At 48.8% G+C, this 18,087-nt stretch overlaps 1 protein-coding gene across 2 annotated transcripts in view; it reads right to left on the bottom strand.

Moving 5' to 3' along the window:
- The window catches only part of ROCK2 (Rho associated coiled-coil containing protein kinase 2), a 163,392-nt gene that overhangs the window by 34,394 nt on the left and 110,911 nt on the right, over positions 1 to 18,087 (bottom strand). For both annotated transcript variants that reach the window (XM_073674151.1, XM_073674152.1), the window contains exons 11-17: positions 14,901 to 14,992; positions 11,549 to 11,597; positions 6,206 to 6,341; positions 4,913 to 5,004; positions 4,588 to 4,834; positions 4,375 to 4,481; positions 1,747 to 1,906 (exon numbers count right to left, since the gene is read on the bottom strand). In XM_073674151.1, the coding sequence (XP_073530252.1) occupies positions 1,747 to 1,906; positions 4,375 to 4,481; positions 4,588 to 4,834; positions 4,913 to 5,004; positions 6,206 to 6,341; positions 11,549 to 11,597; positions 14,901 to 14,992 (883 nt within the window). The remainder of the gene's footprint in view (positions 1 to 1,746; positions 1,907 to 4,374; positions 4,482 to 4,587; positions 4,835 to 4,912; positions 5,005 to 6,205; positions 6,342 to 11,548; positions 11,598 to 14,900; positions 14,993 to 18,087) is intronic.

Below are 18,087 nucleotides of genomic sequence, written 5' to 3'. Positions count from 1 at the left end.
AGGGGGCACTTTCTGCATACTCCCTTATTATTGAGCTTAATGCACCACTGTATACCTAATGATGGGTAAAATGAAATACAGTAAAGTGAAGTGCTGTGAAGATCCCACCAAGCTTCATTGACAGGTTAAGTGGTGGAGGAGTCTAGAACATGTATCTAGCTTGCAGGCAGACAATGTCCTGTGTCACCCAAATAAGTGAATAAATTAAAAGAACGCATCCTAATAATTTCTGATGACATCCATAACTGCAGCTAGGATTTACACACGACCCTTCACTGCTCAGGGTACAGTCTTCGTGCATGTGCGATGGCAGCGATATACTGCACTGTGCAAAACGATGGCTGAGGGTAAATTAAAATATTTGGTAATTAAAGGGAAATTTAGCCTAAGCAAAGAAAATATAGGTAAAAAAAAAAATCTGAATTCCATCCGAATACCCGGCGGAGCGGCGACCGTATGGCTTGTATTTATAGATGCCAGGCCGAAGGCGGCAGACTGGGAGTTGTGTTTATTTTGGCTCAGGTATAGTTAGACCTTTGTCTCTTAAATCCAACGTGTGTGGGGTCCAGTCATGGCAGGGACGCCCAGAATAAGGCCGACGTACGTGTACCAGGCAGGAAGAATCCAGCCTGACTTCATCTGACCTCGTACAGTCCCCCGGAGACTAAAGCGAGCTGAGATTCCTGCGGCCGGGGGCTTTACGTGGACTTGTAACGGCATGCTGTGCGTCACAGGTATGGCATTACAGCCATGCTCTCATATAATGCGGCCTTTCAAGGACAGCCGTGTAACCCTTACCTGTCCGGACACTGGAAAACAGCTCGCAGGGACCAGGAGCTGCAGAAAACTAATACCCGCTTCATAACCTTATAAGCTGAGAAATCAGAAAGCAAGCCCGACGCCACTGCAGCCACTCCGTCCACGGCAAAGGGGTGGTCCCCATCAAGGAGTTCCTTGCTCCCGGTGTTTTTGCAAGTTATCACTTGTATTTCTAAGTTGGGATAACCCCTTATAACGTCCTAGAGTTGGTGCTAATCGATTTGCAGGACCCGGTCCAGCAGCCACGTAAGTAATTTGTGGCCGCTGGATAGGAACAGTCAGAACCACTTCCTACCTGCCGACATCCGCGGCTTTTCTCGTCTGGCGTACGTCACACGTGCAACACGCCGCAATGATGGCATCGGATTAGGCCGGCTAATTACTCAGGGCTACCGTTCAGCGGTCACAGATTAAACATGGCCAATGCACCAGAGTCCTGCAAATAGATTTGCACCAACTCTAAAATGCCCAAATGTATCTAAAGTTAAAAATGTATCTGCTTCGTAAAACTATTTCATTTACAATATATTGTTTTGTGCCTCCAGAACCTATACAGACCGATGAGTCTCTGTGGTAACAGGTGTCAATAGCTAAGCCAGCCCCCTTGTCTGTATTCCCAATGCAGACGGAGACCAGCCGGGACCTCGACCAAAGAAGCCATATAACAAACACTGGGTGTCTCGCAGCCTGGGCCCTAAGCAAGAGACATAATTGGAGAATCTGGCAGCCTGTTTTCACATCCTCTGTAGCGCCACCCAAGGGAAAACGTAGAATTACACTGTCCATTAAAATCTGGGTGTAATTGTATGTCAGGGGAACACTCTTATTAATGAGTGGAGGGTCCTAAAAGAGAGACCCATCCCCTATTAACTCTAGTGTCTTAATAAGGTCTTGTAAACCAGACGGCCCCTTTATAAACCCTTCTACCTTTCATGGCTTCAGACTTGGTCTCTTCGATAGACTGGTAGATTTTGTTCTTGTCCGCCAGCCGTGCCTTGGTGGCTTTATGTTCTGCTTCTTCCTTCTCCACGCTCTGCTGCAGGGCTTTCAGCTTGTACGTCATGTCGATCTCCAGGTTGCTCTTTTCCTACAATGATATGAATCGGTCAGCAGTGACGGGACCACGTAATGCCCCCGGCGGTCTCAGTAGCGGAAAATATCCCCTTGATAGCCCGTCTACACAGATCTGACAGCACAAATGTACAGGCAAAATCATCTCGGCAATATCTGTCCTCCGCTCCGAGGATGCAAAGTGCGGCAGCAAAGTGCGGCAGCAAAGTGCGGCAGCAAAGTGCGGCAGCAAAGTGTGGCAGCAAAGTGCGGCAGCAAAGTGCGGCAGCAAAGTGCACTTACAATATAAACATGCAACATTAACATTTGGAGCAATCTGCACCTTTTCCATCATGTCGCTTTGACCCTACATGTTAGATCAGGGTGAACGAAGGTTTCCAGCACCCACCAAGGAAAATCTTTAAAACTTTATTTTATGAAGATATAACATCAATTTTGAAAATGCAAGTCCTACGTGTTTCAGACCTAAGGAAAGTTCTTAGTCATAGCAGTCATTTAATAAAATTAAGTTTTAACGTTTTCCCCTTGCAGATGCTGGAAGCCGTTCATCCATTATATGCATCGTTACCTGGGAGGCGGCAGTGCACCGAACGCACCAAACCAATGAATGTTTTTGGGAACTGGTGATGTATATTTTTCTTACTACAGACGTTAAATCAGCTGAAAGTCATGATGACGCGGGCACGGCTTGCATCCCGCGCCATCTCGGCAATGTACTGCAACTACATTTCGAGGCTTCGCAAAGTCCGTTCAAACCAGGATTTTTATATACAATATGGAACGAGTTGGAGTGAATGTTGTAAAAATGAAAGATGGACACAAACAGAAGTGTAAATACGCTGATGGTGGTAATAAATGTAAAACTTTACAATGGTGTTTTTCCTAACTGCATAGTTTTTGGGAACATCAAGAAAACAGGTATAACTATAAGGATGACTGTAGATAACAAGAGGGGGTGGGGGGGGAGAGATATAGTTTCCCCTATGACCTCTTGGGTCTGCGTCTTACACAACCTCTTCCTTTATCCCCCCTTACCAACGTCAGGGGCGTCAGCTCACTAGAAGCATGACTACGGGGATGTACACTAACTGCTGGAGAAGAAAGCTGAAGGACGTTAATCACACTCAGGTCTGCTGTGCTATGGCATGCGTGAGCACTCTGCAGTGAGGAAGGTTGACTAAGTCATTACGTGTCACACAGAGCATGTTGTAAAATATAGTGGGGGCGTGTCCTTTTTCACCTTGTATGTAGATGTCTGCTTATGACTGGTCGAATTGGCAGCACTAAGACAGGAAAGTGGCTAGAGGTGTTTGTAATGAGACTCAACTTCTGCCCCTCCCCCCCCCCACACTGACTGCTGGAAATGAGAGCTGAATGCGGCTAGTTAACCACATCCAGGTCTGCTGTGCTCCAGCACTTGCCATCACTCTGAAGTGGGGAGAGCAGACTGTCAATACATGTCTCACACTAAGCCTGTTCTCAGCTATGGTGGGGGCGTGTTCTTCTTCAGCCCGTGTGTTGCTGCCTGCTTATGACTGTTCAGCGTCAGACAGGGGTATAAGTACTCAGCGTCAGACAGGGGAATAAGTACACACCCCCAGTGAAATCTCTCTGGTAATGCCCACTTTGACTTGAAGAAAATTAACTGTTTAGGTGTCAAATACTTTGATTGCTAATATTTTCACAACGGGGAGGCGAAACTTACACTATCCTCTTCCTTTATCCCTTTGCTCCAATTTCATGGGAGTCAGCTCACTAGAAGCATGACTACGGGGATGTACATGGTCACTAATGGTCCATATAGACAAGCCAATAATCGCCAACGAGCAATAATTAGACGCTCCTGATTATCGGCCTATGTAAACGGAGAAAGACCTCTCTCGACGAATGAGCAAAAGGGAAAAGTTAAATGGCCATATATCTCGGACGGGGATCGCAATGCAATGCTCGGACTGGCCGGCAGAGTAGACAGGAGAGCAGACAAACAGTCCAAGCATTGTGTTGTGATCCCCGTCTGACTGCTCCCAAACACTCATTAGTTGGCTGCGACGATGCAGAAAAATAATCGTTATCGAGATCATAGGTAAAAGGTGTTATGCTGTTGTATGGGTGCGGAACGATAATATGAGTGATCGTTCTGCCCCATCACTGCTTCATTGGCTTGTGTGAACAGGCCAGTAAATAAGCGCCGATCGACAGTCGTATAACGGACTGGATCGGCTCAGTTAGTTAGGCTGTAGCGATGGCTGTCAGGTAAGAGCAGGCCACTTATTAATCAAAGCAGAGAGTCACTGCACAAAGCTGATTAACTCAGCCAGACCTCAGCGCTAAGTAGTAGATCATTTTTATAATCGGGGGCACTGACTCCAGTAACAGCTCATTAGTTAAAGCTCCAAGTCCTGTTCATCTGATTGATCATTGCAAATATATAAGGAGTTCTCCAGTTAGGAGAAACTTTTTAATATTTGTTGGACTTTTACCAACCTTCTCCAGGCCAGCCAGTCTCTCCTGTAGATGCCTCTTCTCGGACTCTGCCCGTGTAAGGAAATCCTTTCCTTTCTTGACTTCATCTTCTAGTCCAGATATCCGGCCTGCAGATAGTGAAGAACATGCACTGGATCGGTCCGAGCTCTCAGCATCACACGTACTGTATATAGCGATGCATCTCAAGCTCCACTAAGGGCAGGATCTGGTTACCTTGAAGGTCACTGATGACCTCGGAGCCCTGCGTCCGGTCCCTCTTCTCGGATTCCAGGGCCGACTGCAGGTTGATGTAGTCCTTCTCTAACTTCAGCTTGGCGTTTTCCAGCATGCAGGTCTTGTCCTGGAGCTCTCGGTTATTGGTTTCCAGCTGCTGAATCTGTTTGGACATCTCGTTTTGGGTCTTCCGTAACCGGGCGGCAGTGTCCGACTCCGTACGGAGGAGAGCGTTGGCTTCATCCAGCTACAGGGGAAACATAAACCAGTAAGATCCGCAGCCCGTCTACTTACCGCCGAGACGCCCAGGATGGATCGCACTCACTTGTCTTTGGAGCTGGTTCATTTTCTCATTGGAGATCTGGGAATTTTGGTTTCTTTTCCTCGAGTCTTCAAGTTGATCTTTCAGACTGTTTACTGAAAAAACACAAGTGAAAGAAGGTTTTTTTTCCTATTTTCCCCACTTCAAAACTATTACAGATAAACTTTACACACCGGAAATAAAGGACCATTCTGTCTCCTCAAGCCCTAGAGCCGGCCATACATCTTATCGGCCCCATCTGCTAATTAGGGCAGGAGAAACTAACGCTGTTGTGTAAGATGGGGTCTCATCTCCTGCGGGACGGAAGTGTCGAAGGGGAGGATCGGGCTTTTGGACTTTAATATGTCCGATCGTTTTGTTCTAGGAGGCGAGATGCAGCCACCAGACAAATTTGGCATTGTGTTACTGGGGAGGTTGAGAGGAACAGCTGTGGGCAAAATTAAGTGGTCATCCTGCAACTCTCTAAAGTGTTCGGGCACCTTAAAAAGGGTCATAAAGAGCGCTATATTCCCAATCACCAGCCCTCTACTTAATAGCTTAAAAAAATACTAGGAAAAAAATAAATAAATAAAAAAAAAATCACTACTCAACTCCCGGACAAACGCCGCTTCTCCAAACTCAAAGTTGTGTCCAACAGTCACGTCGTGTGAGCGCTGCAGCCATTGGTGGTGGCTGATTGGCTGCAGTGCTCAAGTGACGCAGGAAGAGAAATGGTGCCGTCTGGTATTAGAGAATTGATTTTTTTTTATCAACTCCAGTAGTGGACAGCCCCTTTAATGTCCAGCCAAACCATGCCTAAAAGTTGTATTACCAAGCAGGTTCAATACTAGGATGAAGGGTGGGGAGAGCATGGGCAAAAACTCTGGGATGGCTTATTTTGCAAAGGAAAACATATGAATTGACCTTAAAAAAAAAAAAGTTGGCTACAAAAGCTCCAATCAAAGCGTGTTCTGTTTCAGAAAACCCGTGTCACCTGGCTGCAGGTTTTGTTTTGTTTTTTACACCCCTTTACTCACCCACCCCAGGTCCAGCACTAAGTCTCCGCCGCTGTTCAGGTCATCAATTTGGAAAAAACACTGAGCTCGATGTGACAATAACAGACACTTGGAGCAGCGACGGGGACTCAGCACTGGACCCAGGGAGGATGATAAAGGCACATTTTGTTTATTTAAAAACAAACTACAGATAGGGAAATTGGAAAACCCTTTTATGGGTCTATATGCCCAGCAAAATGGCTGTAATGTTATAGCAAAGGGTTTCACAGGAGTATAATGAGGTTGGGCAGGTGTCACAAACCTTCATTTTCTAAGCCGCGCTTCTTCTCGGCCTCATTCTCCGCTTTTCTTTGGTACTCGGCGTTCTTGTGCTGTAGCAGAGCCTTCTCACGCTCCAGCTGCCGGCTCGTAGACTCCAGGTTTTTCCGAGAATTTATCTGTATCCAAAGAGGTAAAATATTGGTGAATATTTCTAACCCTTACACCTAGTACAACATAGGACTATACGTATGATTTCTACGTCAGAAGTCCAGCTCCCTCTGGACTATGCACTCCAAGCCCTGCATCTATCGCGGTATTGTGCCTCGGATTGTATGTGTATTAGTACATATATATATGCGTATGTATGTATGTATGTATATACGTGTGTGTGTGTGTGTGTGTGTGTGTGTGTGTGTGTGTGTGTGTACACACACAAATACATACATATATACACTGCTCAAAAAAATAAAGGGAACACTTAAACAGCAGAATATAACTCCAAGTAAATCAAACTTCTGTGAAATCAAACTGTCCACTTAGGAAGCAACACTGATTGACAATCAATTTCACATGCTGTTGTGCAAATGGAATAGACAATAGATGGAAATTATTGGCAATTATCAAGACACCCTCAATAAAGGAGTGGTTCTGCAGGTGGGGACCACAGACCACACCTCAGTACCAATGCTTTCTGGCTGATGTTTTGGTCACTTTTGAATGTTGGTTGTGCTTTCACACTCGTGGTAGCATGAGACGGACTCTACAACCCACAGAAGTTGCTCAGGTAGTGCTGCTCATCCAGGATGGCACATCAATGCGAGCTGTGGCAAGAAGGTTTGCTGTGTCAGTCAGCGTAGTGTCCAGAGGCTGGAGGTGCTACCAGGAGACAGGCCAGTACACCAGGAGACGTGGAGGGGGCCGTAGGAGGGCAACAACCCAGAAGCAGGACCGCTACCTCCGCCTTTGTGCAAGGAGGAACAAGAGGAGCACTGCCAGAGCCCTGCAAAATGACCTCCAGCAGGCCACAAATGTGCATGTGTCTGCACAAACGGTTAGAAACCGACTCCATGAGGGTGGTATGAGGGCCCGACGTCCACAGATGGGGGTTGTGCTCACAGCTCAACACCGTGCAGGAAGCTTGGCATTTGCCACAGAACACCAGGATTGCCAAAGTCGCCATTGGCGCCCTGTATTCTTCACAGATGAAAGCAGGGTCACACTGAGCACATGTGACAGACGTGACAGAGTCTGGAGACGTCGTGGAGAGCGATCTGCTGCCTGCAACATCCTTCAGCATGACCGGTTTGGCAGTGGGTCAGTAATGGTGTGCGGTGGCATTTCTTTGGAGGAAGCCTGACTGCCATTAGGTACCGAGATGACATCCTCAGACCCCTTGTGAGACCATATGCTGGTGCGGTTGGCCCTGGGTTCCTCCTAATGCAGGACAATGCCAGACCTCATGTGGCTGGAGTGTGTCAGCAGTTCCTGCAAGATGAAGGCATTGAAGCTATGGACTGGCCCGCCCGTTCCCCAGACCTGAATCCGATTGAGTACATCTGGGACATCATGTCTCGCTCCATCCACCAACGTCACGTTGCACCACAGACTGTCCAGGAGTTGGCGGATGCTTTAGTCCAGGTCTGGGAGGAGATCCCACAGGAGACCATCCGCAACCTCATCAGGAGCATGCCCAGGCGTTGTAGGGAGGTCATACAGGCACGTGGAGGCCACACACAATACAGATACTCATTTTGACTTGTTTAAGGACATTACATCAAAGTTGGATCAGCCTGTAGTGTGTTTTTCCACTTTAATTTTGGGGATGACTCCAAATCCAGGCCTCCATTGGTTAATAAATTTGATTTCCATTGATGATTTTTGTGTGATTTTGTTGTCAGCACATTCAACTTTGTACAGAACGAAGTATTCAAGGAGAATATTTCATTCATTCAGATCTAGGATGTGTTATTTGAGTGTTCCCTTTATATTTTTGAGCAGTGTGTGTGTGCATGTATGAGATTAATATATATTATATATATACACAGTGCCTACAAGTAGTATTCAACCCCCTGCAGATTTAGCTGGTTTGATAAGATGCAAATAAGTTAGAGCCTTCAAACTGCAAACGAGAGTAGGTTTTATGAACAGAAGCATAAATCTTACAAACCAAAAAGTTATGTTGCTCAGTTGAATTTTATTAAATTTTAAACATAAAAGTGTGGGTCAATTATTATACAACCCCTATGTTTAATATTTTGTGGAATAACCCTTGTTTGCAATTACAGCTAATAATCGTCTTTTATAAGACCTGATCAGGCCGGCACAGGTCTGTGGAGTTATCTTGGCCCACTCCTCCATGCAGATCTTCTCCAAGTTATCTAGGTTCTTTGGGTGTCTCATGTGGACTTTATTCTTGAGCTCCTTCCACATTGAACCAGGCCTTGGTTTTCTTGACTGTGTGCTTTGGGTCGTTGTCTTGTTGGAAGATGAAATTACGACCCATCTTAAGATCCTTGATGGAGGAGCGGAGGTTCTTGGCCAAAATCTCCAGGTAGGCCATGCTATCCATCTTCCCATGGATGCGGACCAGATGGCCAGGCCCCTTGGCAGAGAAACAGCCCCACAGCATGATGCTGCCACCACCATGCTTGACTGTAGGGATGGTATTCTTGGGGTCGTATGCAGTGCCATCAAGTCTCCAAACGTCACGTGTGTGGTTGGCACCAAAGATCTCGATCTTGGTCTCATCAGACCATAGAACCTTGAACCAGTCTGTCTCAGAGTCCTCCAAGTGATCATGAGCAAAATAGGGACGAGATATGAGGGATCATCAATGATAAGTGTTGCTCCCTGTCTATTTATATGATATCAGACTGTCTTTGCATTTGGGACATGATATGAGGGACAATCTATGATAAGTGCTAAGTCCCTGTATTTTCTGACATAGGATATTAGGAATCACTAATGATTTGTGTTATTTCTTTGATATCTATGAGATGTGACATAATGCATTACCAATGATAAATGCTATTCCTTACTAAATGATATTGAGATTGTTATAATGCATTTAGAATTGGTCATTTGTTTTGCTTGTATGTGTTACAGTCTCAATCACATTCTGGCTCTGACAATTTAGAACGACATGGAGCAGGATGCACATGTGATACCGGTCTGGGGGCATTACTTCTGGGGATTAGTCTCATATATAACAGAACCTGCTTTATTAGCTTTGGTTATTTAGTATATGCTGGTTTGTGTATGAATGTAATAAACCAGCTATCTTGAGACAAATTTTACCTTCTAAAAAATTCCCAGGGCTATTATTATTGTCGCAATATATAGACTTGGGTCTCCTTAAATGCATATCTATGATGAATTGTCGGCTTCTTAATCTGTACGTTCACTTTTCTCTATCTTTTATTCACGATTGTGGTTTTTTAAATATAAAGATAGAGATTTACCAGGGATATTAGGGACACCGACGTTGAGCAGGGGCGCCACGGAGCAAAAATTAGGGTGCCAACCTCCGCTGTCAGGAAGGGAGAGAATTTAGGGACAAAATAGGGACAGATAGAGCCCGTAATCCTTCCTGACTGATGTGTGACTTATCCCTGTTCCCTGGCATTTTGTCTTGTTTTTGTGTTTGTTGTTATGGTGACTACTGAGTCCTTTTTAGCATATTCGAATAAAAGTTATATTTTAGGGGTCTAATCTTCTGTTGGTTGTCTAGTTTTGCAATTGGGCCCCGCTTATACATTCCTTGTTCAGGTGTTTAATCATGATGCTGCCACCACCATGCTTGACTGTAGGGATGGTATTCTTGGGGTCGTATGCAGTGCCACCCAGTCTCCAAACGTCACGTGTGTGGTTGGCACCAAAGATCTCGATCTTGGTCTCATCAGACCATAGAACATAGTTACATAGTTTATAAGGCCGAAAAAAGACAAGCGTCCATCCAGTTCAGCCTATTTCTTGTGCACTGCAGCTATTCCGCAGCGTTGATCCAGGGGAAGGCAACAAAAAACCATGAGGTATAGGCCAATTTACATCATTGAGGAAAAATTCACTTCCCGACACCAATCTGGCAGTAAGATTAAATCCCTGGATTAATTAACTAAGCATAAGATGTAATTTTATTGTTCTCAAGAAAGGCGTCCAGGCCTCTCTTGAACTCATTAAGTGAGTTGGACATCACCACTTCCTCTCCCAGAGAGTTCCAGAGTCTCACGGCTCTGACCGTAAAGAATCCCCTTCTATGCTGGTGCAGGAACCTCCTTTCCTCCAGACGCATAGTGTGCCCCCTCGTCTTTGTCACCATCCTTGGTATAAACAGGTCATGGGAGAGATCTCTGTACTGCCCCCTGATGTATTTATACATGTTTATGAGGTCTCCCCTAAGCCTTCTCTTTTCCAATGTAAATAGGCCTAATTTTGACAACCTCTCTGGGTATTCTAGTCCCTCCATTCCCTTTATTACCTTAGTCGAACCTTGAACCAGTCTGTCTCAGAGTCCTCCAAGTGATCATGAGCAAACTGTAGACGAGCCTTGACATGACGCTTTGAAAGTAAAGGTACCTTACGGGCTCGTCTGGAACGGAGACCATTGCGGTGGAGTACGTTACTTATGGTCTTGACTGAAACCAATGTCCCCACTGCCATGAGATCTTCCCGGAGCTCCTTCCTTGTTGTCCTTGGGTTAGCCTTGACTCTTCGGACAAGCCTGGCCTCGGCACGGGAGGACACTTTCAAAGGCTGTCCTGGCCGTGGAAGGCTAACAGTAGTTCCATAAGCCTTCCACTTACGGATGATGCTCCCAACAGTGGAGACAGGTAGGCCCAACTCCTTGGAAAGGGTTTTGTACCCCTTGCCAGCCTTGTGACCCTCCACAATCTTGTCTCTGATGGCCTTGGAATGCTCCTTTGTCTTTCCCATGTTGACCATGTCTGAGTGCTGTTCACAAGTTTGGGGAGGGTCTTAAATAGTCAGAAAAGGCTGGCAAAAGAGATCTTTAATCCACACATGTGAAGCTCATTATTCTTGGTGCCTGAACTACTTCTTAATACTTTAGGGGGACCAAACAGAATTCTTGTGGTTTGAGGGGTTGAATAATAAATGACACTCTGAATTAACTTTTTACGTTTTAAAAAAAAAAAAAAAAAAAAAAAAAAAATTTGCTGCAGTGCATTTCCCACTTCCAGGCTGATCTACAGTACAAATGTCACAATGCCAAGTTAATTCCGCATGTGTCAACCAGCTAAATCTGCAGGGGGTTGAATACTACTTGTAGGCACTGTATATACATACACATTTTATTTTCTAATTTTGTCTTAATTTGCCTTCTGGACCAGTAAGGATTCTGGGCGTCAGGTGTAAGGAATATTACCTGTTCATCAAGTTCCTTCATTGTCTTTTCCAGGCGGGAATTTACAGACCTAGGAAAAATATTTTAGGTTACTGCAGACAATTCTTGAAATAAATAAAATCTAAATAAATAAAAACCGCTGACCAATGTTAGACAATGTGTTACGGCACACAAAAAAAAACAACCCCAAAAACTAAATTATCATGCACTAGTCCCGTCGGTTTTGTGCATGATATTGTGCTAAATTTGATGGCAGTCTGCTCCTGCATCTGTCTGTATGAAGAAGGCAGCTCGGTGGCTCAGTGGTTAGCACTGTATGGTGGCTCAGTGGTTAGCACTGTATGGTGGCTCAGTGGTTAGCACTGTATGGTGGCTCAGTGGTTAGCACTGTTGCTTCGCAGCTCTGGGGTCCTGTGTTCAGGACAACATCTGCAAGGAGTTTGTATGTTCTCCCCGTGTTTGCGTGGGTTTCCTCCGGGTTCTCCAGTTTCCTCCCACACTCCAAAGACATACTGATAGGGAATGTACATTGCGAGCCTCGATGGGGACAGTGATGATACAGTAAATAAAATACGACATGTCTAAGAACTAACGTTTGTGTTAATCTGGCCAAAGATTGCAATTTAGCAGCCAAATGTGTTAAATAAAGATACATTTCCTACCATGTTTTGGGAATCCCCAGTATGTAAATGTCAATAGAGTTAATGTAAATTGATTTGCAGGACGTGGTCAGTAATCCTAGAGCTGCCACCTACCAGCATCCGCAACTCTTCTTTAGATTAGCCGCCTTGGCACAAGGTCATGTGTGTCATGCCACAACGATGACGTCACATCAGGCCGGCTAATCAAAAGAGGAGAAGCGGATGCCAGGATGTAGGAGGCGGCTCTAAGGCGGGGGGGGACTGAGGAGCGCCGTCCTGCAGACGGGGGGGACGGGACTGAGGAGCGCCGTCCTGCGAACGGGGGGGGACGGGACTGAGGAGCGCCGTCCTGCGGGCGGGGGGGACGGGACTGAGGAGCGCCGTCCTGCGGGCGGGGGGGACGGGACTGAGGAGCGCCGTCCTGCGGGCGGGGGGGGACGACTGAGGAGCGCCGTCCTGCGGGCGGGGGGGGACGGGACTGAGGAGCGCCGTCCTGCGGGCGGGGGGGACGGGACTGAGGAGCGCCGTTCTGCGCGGGGGGGGCTTTTACTGACGAGCGCCGTCCTGCGGGCGGGGGGGACGGGACTGACGAGCGCCGTCCTGCGGGCGGGGGGGGACGGGACTGAGGAGCGCCATCCTGCGGGCGGGGGGGGGACGGGACTGAGGAGCGCCGTCCTGCGGGCGGGGGGGGGGGGGGACTGAGGAGCGCCGTCCTGCGGGCAGGGGGGGGACGGGACTGAGGAGCGCCGTCCTGCGGGCGGGACGGACGGGACTGAGGAGCGCCGTCCTGCGGGCGGGGGGAGACCAGACTGAGGAGCGCCGTCCTGCGGGCGGGGGGAGACCAGACTGAGGAGCGCCGTCCTGCGGGCGGGGGGAGACCAGACTGAGGAGCGCCGTCCTGCGGGCGGGGGAGACGGGACCGAGGAGCGCCGTCCTGCGGGCAGGGGGACCGAGGAGCGCCGTCCTGCGGGCAGGGGGACCGAGGAGCGCCGTCCTGCGGGCAGGGGGACCGAGGAGCGCCGTCCTGCGGGCAGGGGGACCGAGGAGCGCCGTCCTGCGGGCAGGGGGACCGAGGAGCGCCGTCCTGCGGGCAGGGGGACCGAGGAGCGCCGTCCTGCGGGCAGGGGGACCGAGGAGCGCCGTCCTGCGGGCAGGGGGACCGAGGAGCGCCGTCCTGCGGGCAGGGGGACCGAGGAGCGCCGTCCTGCGGGCAGGGGGACCGAGGAGCGCCGTCCTGCGGGCAGGGGGACCGAGGAGCGCCGTCCTGCGGGCAGGGGGACCGAGGAGCGCCGTCCTGCGGGCAGGGGGACCGAGGAGCGCCGTCCTGCGGGCAGGGGGACCGAGGAGCGCCGTCCTGCGGGCAGGGGGACCGAGGAGCGCCGTCCTGCGGGCAGGGGGACCGAGGAGCGCCGTCCTGCGGGCAGGGGGACCGAGGAGCGCCGTCCTGCGGGCAGGGGGACCGAGGAGCGCCGTCCTGCGGGCAGGGGGACCGAGGAGCGCCGTCCTGCGGGCAGGGGGACCGAGGAGCGCCGTCCTGCGGGCAGGGGGACCGAGGAGCGCCGTCCTGCGGGCAGGGGGACCGAGGAGCGCCGTCCTGCGGGCAGGGGGACCGAGGAGCGCCGTCCTGCGGGCAGGGGGACCGAGGAGCGCCGTCCTGCGGGCAGGGGGACCGAGGAGCGCCGTCCTGCGGGCAGGGGGACCGAGGAGCGCCGTCCTGCGGGCAGGGGGACCGAGGAGCGCCGTCCTGCGGGCAGGGGGACCGAGGAGCGCCGTCCTGCAGGCAGGGGGACCGAGGAGCGCCGTCCTGCAGGCAGGGGGACCGAGGAGCGCCGTCCTGCAGGCAGGGGGACCGAGGAGCGCCGTCCTGCAGGCAGGGGGACCGAGGAGCGCCGTCCTGCAGGCAGGGGGACCGAGGAGCGCCGTCCTGCAGGCAGGGGGACCGAGGAGCGCCGTCCTGCAGGCAGGGGGACCGAGGAGCGCCGTCCTGCAGGCAGGGGGACCGAGGAGCGCCGTCCTGCAGGCAGTGGGACCGAGGAGCGCCGTCCTGCAGGCAGGGGGACCGAGGAGCGCCGTCCTGCAGGCAGGGGGACCGAGGAGCGCCGTCCTGCAGGCAGGGGGACCGAGGAGCGCCGTCCTGCAGGCAGGGGGACCGAGGAGCGCCGTCCTGCAGGCAGGGGGACCGAGGAGCGCCGTCCTGCAGGCAGGGGGACCGAGGAGCGCCGTCCTGCAGGCAGGGGGACCGAGGAGCGCCGTCCTGTAGGCAGGGGGACCGAGGAGCGCCGTCCTGCAGGCAGGGGGACCGAGGAGCGCCGTCCTGCAGGCAGGGGGACCGAGGAGCGCCGTCCTGCAGGCAGGGGGACTGAGGAGCGCTCAGTCCCCCATTAGATTGAATTTAGATTGAGGCTCACAATCTAAATGTCCTGTCAGTATGTCTTCTATGTCTTGAGTGGCTGAGCAGATCTGGCACCTTCCACCTACGTGTCTTCCGTCCATCTCGGTTTTCTATTCTGTGATTGAAAGCTCTGGCTTCAGAGAAGAGCAGAGAAAAAAGTAACAAAAGTGGGTAGCAACGTGCACTGAACTGTTTGGCCACACCAAAGGTGCACCGAGTGCTTGTGCTTGGTTTGCACAGTCATTTTGTGGTTTAAGAAGTGAATAATAAAGCGAATTCCAAAGGACGTGAATTCGGCATCCCGGAGACCAGACACTAATAATTAGTGCCATCCGTATACCTGTACTTGTGCTCGGATTCATCTTTGGCTTGCATCTCATTCTGAAGCTTCTCCTCCAACTTCCGAAAAGCTTTCTGTAGTTCTGCAGACTCCTACACACAGAAAGGACGTGGTGTTAGCTGCAGAACTGCAGTCTGCACAGATAATCTGGCTTTTAAAAATAAAGGGACGATTACGGCGATAACAAATATCCAGTTTGTTGTATAATGTTCGTGGTAAAAAAAAAATCTGAAAATTGCAAAAAAAAAATATTTGTTGGTGTTTTATCGCCGTTTTCAGAGACCCATAACGTTTTTAGTTTTAAGTCAATGGAGCTGTGTGGCGGCTTATTTTTTGCAGGGCAAGACGTTTTTATTTATACCATTTAGGGATAGATGTGACGTTTTGCTCGCTTGTTAAAGCATTTTTTGTGGAATTGCAAAGACCAGAAAAAAATTAATATTGGCGTTCTTGATTGTTTTGTTTTTTTATGGTGTTTACCGATTGGATTAATTATCTTTATATTTTGATAGATTGGACTTTCCTGAAAGCGGCGATACCACATATGCGTATTTTGGGTTTTTTATATCTTTAAATTTAATGGGGAAAAAGGGGGTGATTTGAATTAGTTTATTTTTTTTCATATTTTTTAAATTTTTTTTTTTTTTTTTTTTTTTTACTTTTCACTGTCCTTGTTAGTCCCCTTAGGGGACTTGAAGATGCGATTGTCCAATCACAATGCCACAACATTGCTGCATATAGCTAAAATCACGGCGGTCTCCACTGAAGCCCCATGCCGACACGTGTTAAATGTCACGGTCAGAGTTTGGTATTTAAAAGGTTAAGTATCATGGGCCGAGCCTTGCTCCACCTGCGACTATTAGAGCGAGGTTCTGGCTGTAAAACACAGCCATCACCTGCCGGGTATGGGACGGGCTCAGCTCCATACATCAGCTTTTGACTTGTGCCATACATATACAGCGGATGGGGTTACGGATGTCGTGAAGGGGTTAATTATATACGTTTTGTTTAGGCCAGGTGACAACCTATACCAAGACCAATCCTGACCACCAATTTTGTAATTTACTGCTTGTTAAACTTTTCAGCCATTCTTGAGATATTAACACTTATTTTCTTTTGTTTATAGCTCATTGCTTAGGAGACCGACCACCGCTGCGGTCTAGCTTGTAAGCCCTTTACCGAAGCTGGCTGGCATTAGGAAGTAATACCGCGCTCCAGCAATCCAGACCAGATTCAAAACAGTGCTCAATAGAAAAAGAGCTTGTAAGCACTGCTCATGTTCTGCTCTTAAGCAGCGGTGGTCGGTCTCCAAGGCAACGAGCTCTAAACAAAAATGTTAATATCTTAAGAATATATGAAACTTGCAGGATAGAAGCTGTGCTGATATCTGAGCCATTGAAAACCGCGGCACCCAGGAGACAAACAGATGTCACATCCAGCCTATATTACTGGGAGAGGCACTCCCACAAGAGAGTAGTCTGAAACATTGATTAGATACAAGTTTCCCTTCAACCCAATGAGTGTATACCACAGAACAGGTAGGCGTTCTCTTTTTCCCCGCTGTATACGCCCAGCTGGCAGATTTGATAATTTGCACCTTTATTACCGGGGGACTAAAATTTTGTTGGCTATAACTTCCCAAGGTAAAATCAGCTGATCAAAAGACTGAACTGGCGGCAAACAGATAATCAACTTTTTTTTTTTCTTCTTTACAAAATAACCCCTATAATAGGAATATCCTCTTTAAATCATATTTACATCGTGCCAGAAGAAGATTAAAGGGAACCGGTCACTTGATAAAAGCTACACAGTGTGGGCAGCATGAATCAGAGCCAGGCTGCACGGTTGCAAAATATACTCTAAAGATCTGTCCGGAGACCAGAGTAGTCCAGCTAGACCATACATGTCAAACTCTGGCCCGTGGGCCAAATCTGGCCTGCAGGGTGATTATATTTGGCCCACGACACCAGACCTACCGCCTCTAAATGGGGCCGTTATACTGTATAGAAGGCAATGTGAGGCCCATTATACTGTATAGAAGGCAATGTGAGGCCCATTATACTGTATGGAGGACTATGTGAGGCCCATAATACTGTATGGAGGACTATGTGAGGCCCATTATTCTGTATGGAGGACTATGTGGGGCCCATTATTCTGTATGGAGGACTATGTGGGGCCCATTATACTGTATGGAGGACTATGTGGGGCCCATTATACTGTATGGAGGACTATGTGAGGCCCATTATTCTGTATGGAGGACTATGTGGGGCCCATTATTCTGTATGGAGGACTATGTGGGGCCCATTATACTGTATGGAGGACTATGTGGGGCCCGTTATACTGTATGGAGGACTATGTGAGGCCCATAATACTGTATGGAGGACTATGTGAGGCCCATAATACTGTATGGAGGACTATGTGAGGCCCATTATACTATATAGAGGACTATGTGAGGCCCATTATACTGTATGGAGGACTATGTGGGGCCCATTATACTGTATGGAGGACTATGTGGGGCCCATTATACTGTATGGAGGACTATGTGGGGCCCATTATACTGTATGGAGGACTATGTGGGGCCCATTATTCTGTATGGAGGACTATGTGGGGCCCATTATACTGTATGGAGGACTATGTGGGGCCCATTATACTGTATGGAGGACTATGTGGGGCCCGTTATACTGTATGGAGGACTATGTGGGGCCCATTATACTGTATGGAGGACTATGTGGGGCCCATTATTGCGTATGGAGGACTATGTGGGGCCTGTTATACTGTATGGAGGACTATGTGGGACCCATTATACTGTATGGAGGACTATGTGGGGCCCGTTATACTGTATGGAGGACTATGTGGGGCTCATTATACTGTATGGAGGACTATGTGGGACCATTATTCTGTATGGAGGACTATGTGGGGCCATTATTCTGTATGGAGGACTATGTGGTGCCTATTATACTGTGTGGAGGACTATGTGGGGGCCATTATACTGTATGGAGGACTATGTGGGGGCCATTATACTGTATGGAGGACGATGTGGGACCCATTATACTGTATGGAGGACTATGTAGGGGCCCATTATTCTGTATGGAGGACTATGTGGGGCCATTATACTGTATGGAGGACTATGTGGGGCCCGTTATACTGTATAGAACACTATGTGGGGCCTGTTATACTGTATGGAGGA

Source organism: Phyllobates terribilis, unplaced genomic scaffold (assembly GCF_046119375.1).
Source record: "Phyllobates terribilis strain yellow unplaced genomic scaffold, ASM4611937v1 Scaffold_3__8_contigs__length_932513732, whole genome shotgun sequence".
NCBI classification, from domain to species: domain Eukaryota; kingdom Metazoa; phylum Chordata; class Amphibia; order Anura; family Dendrobatidae; genus Phyllobates; species Phyllobates terribilis.
The sequence above is the reverse complement of the archived record's forward strand: the minus strand, read 5'-3'. Positions and strand labels throughout refer to the sequence as shown.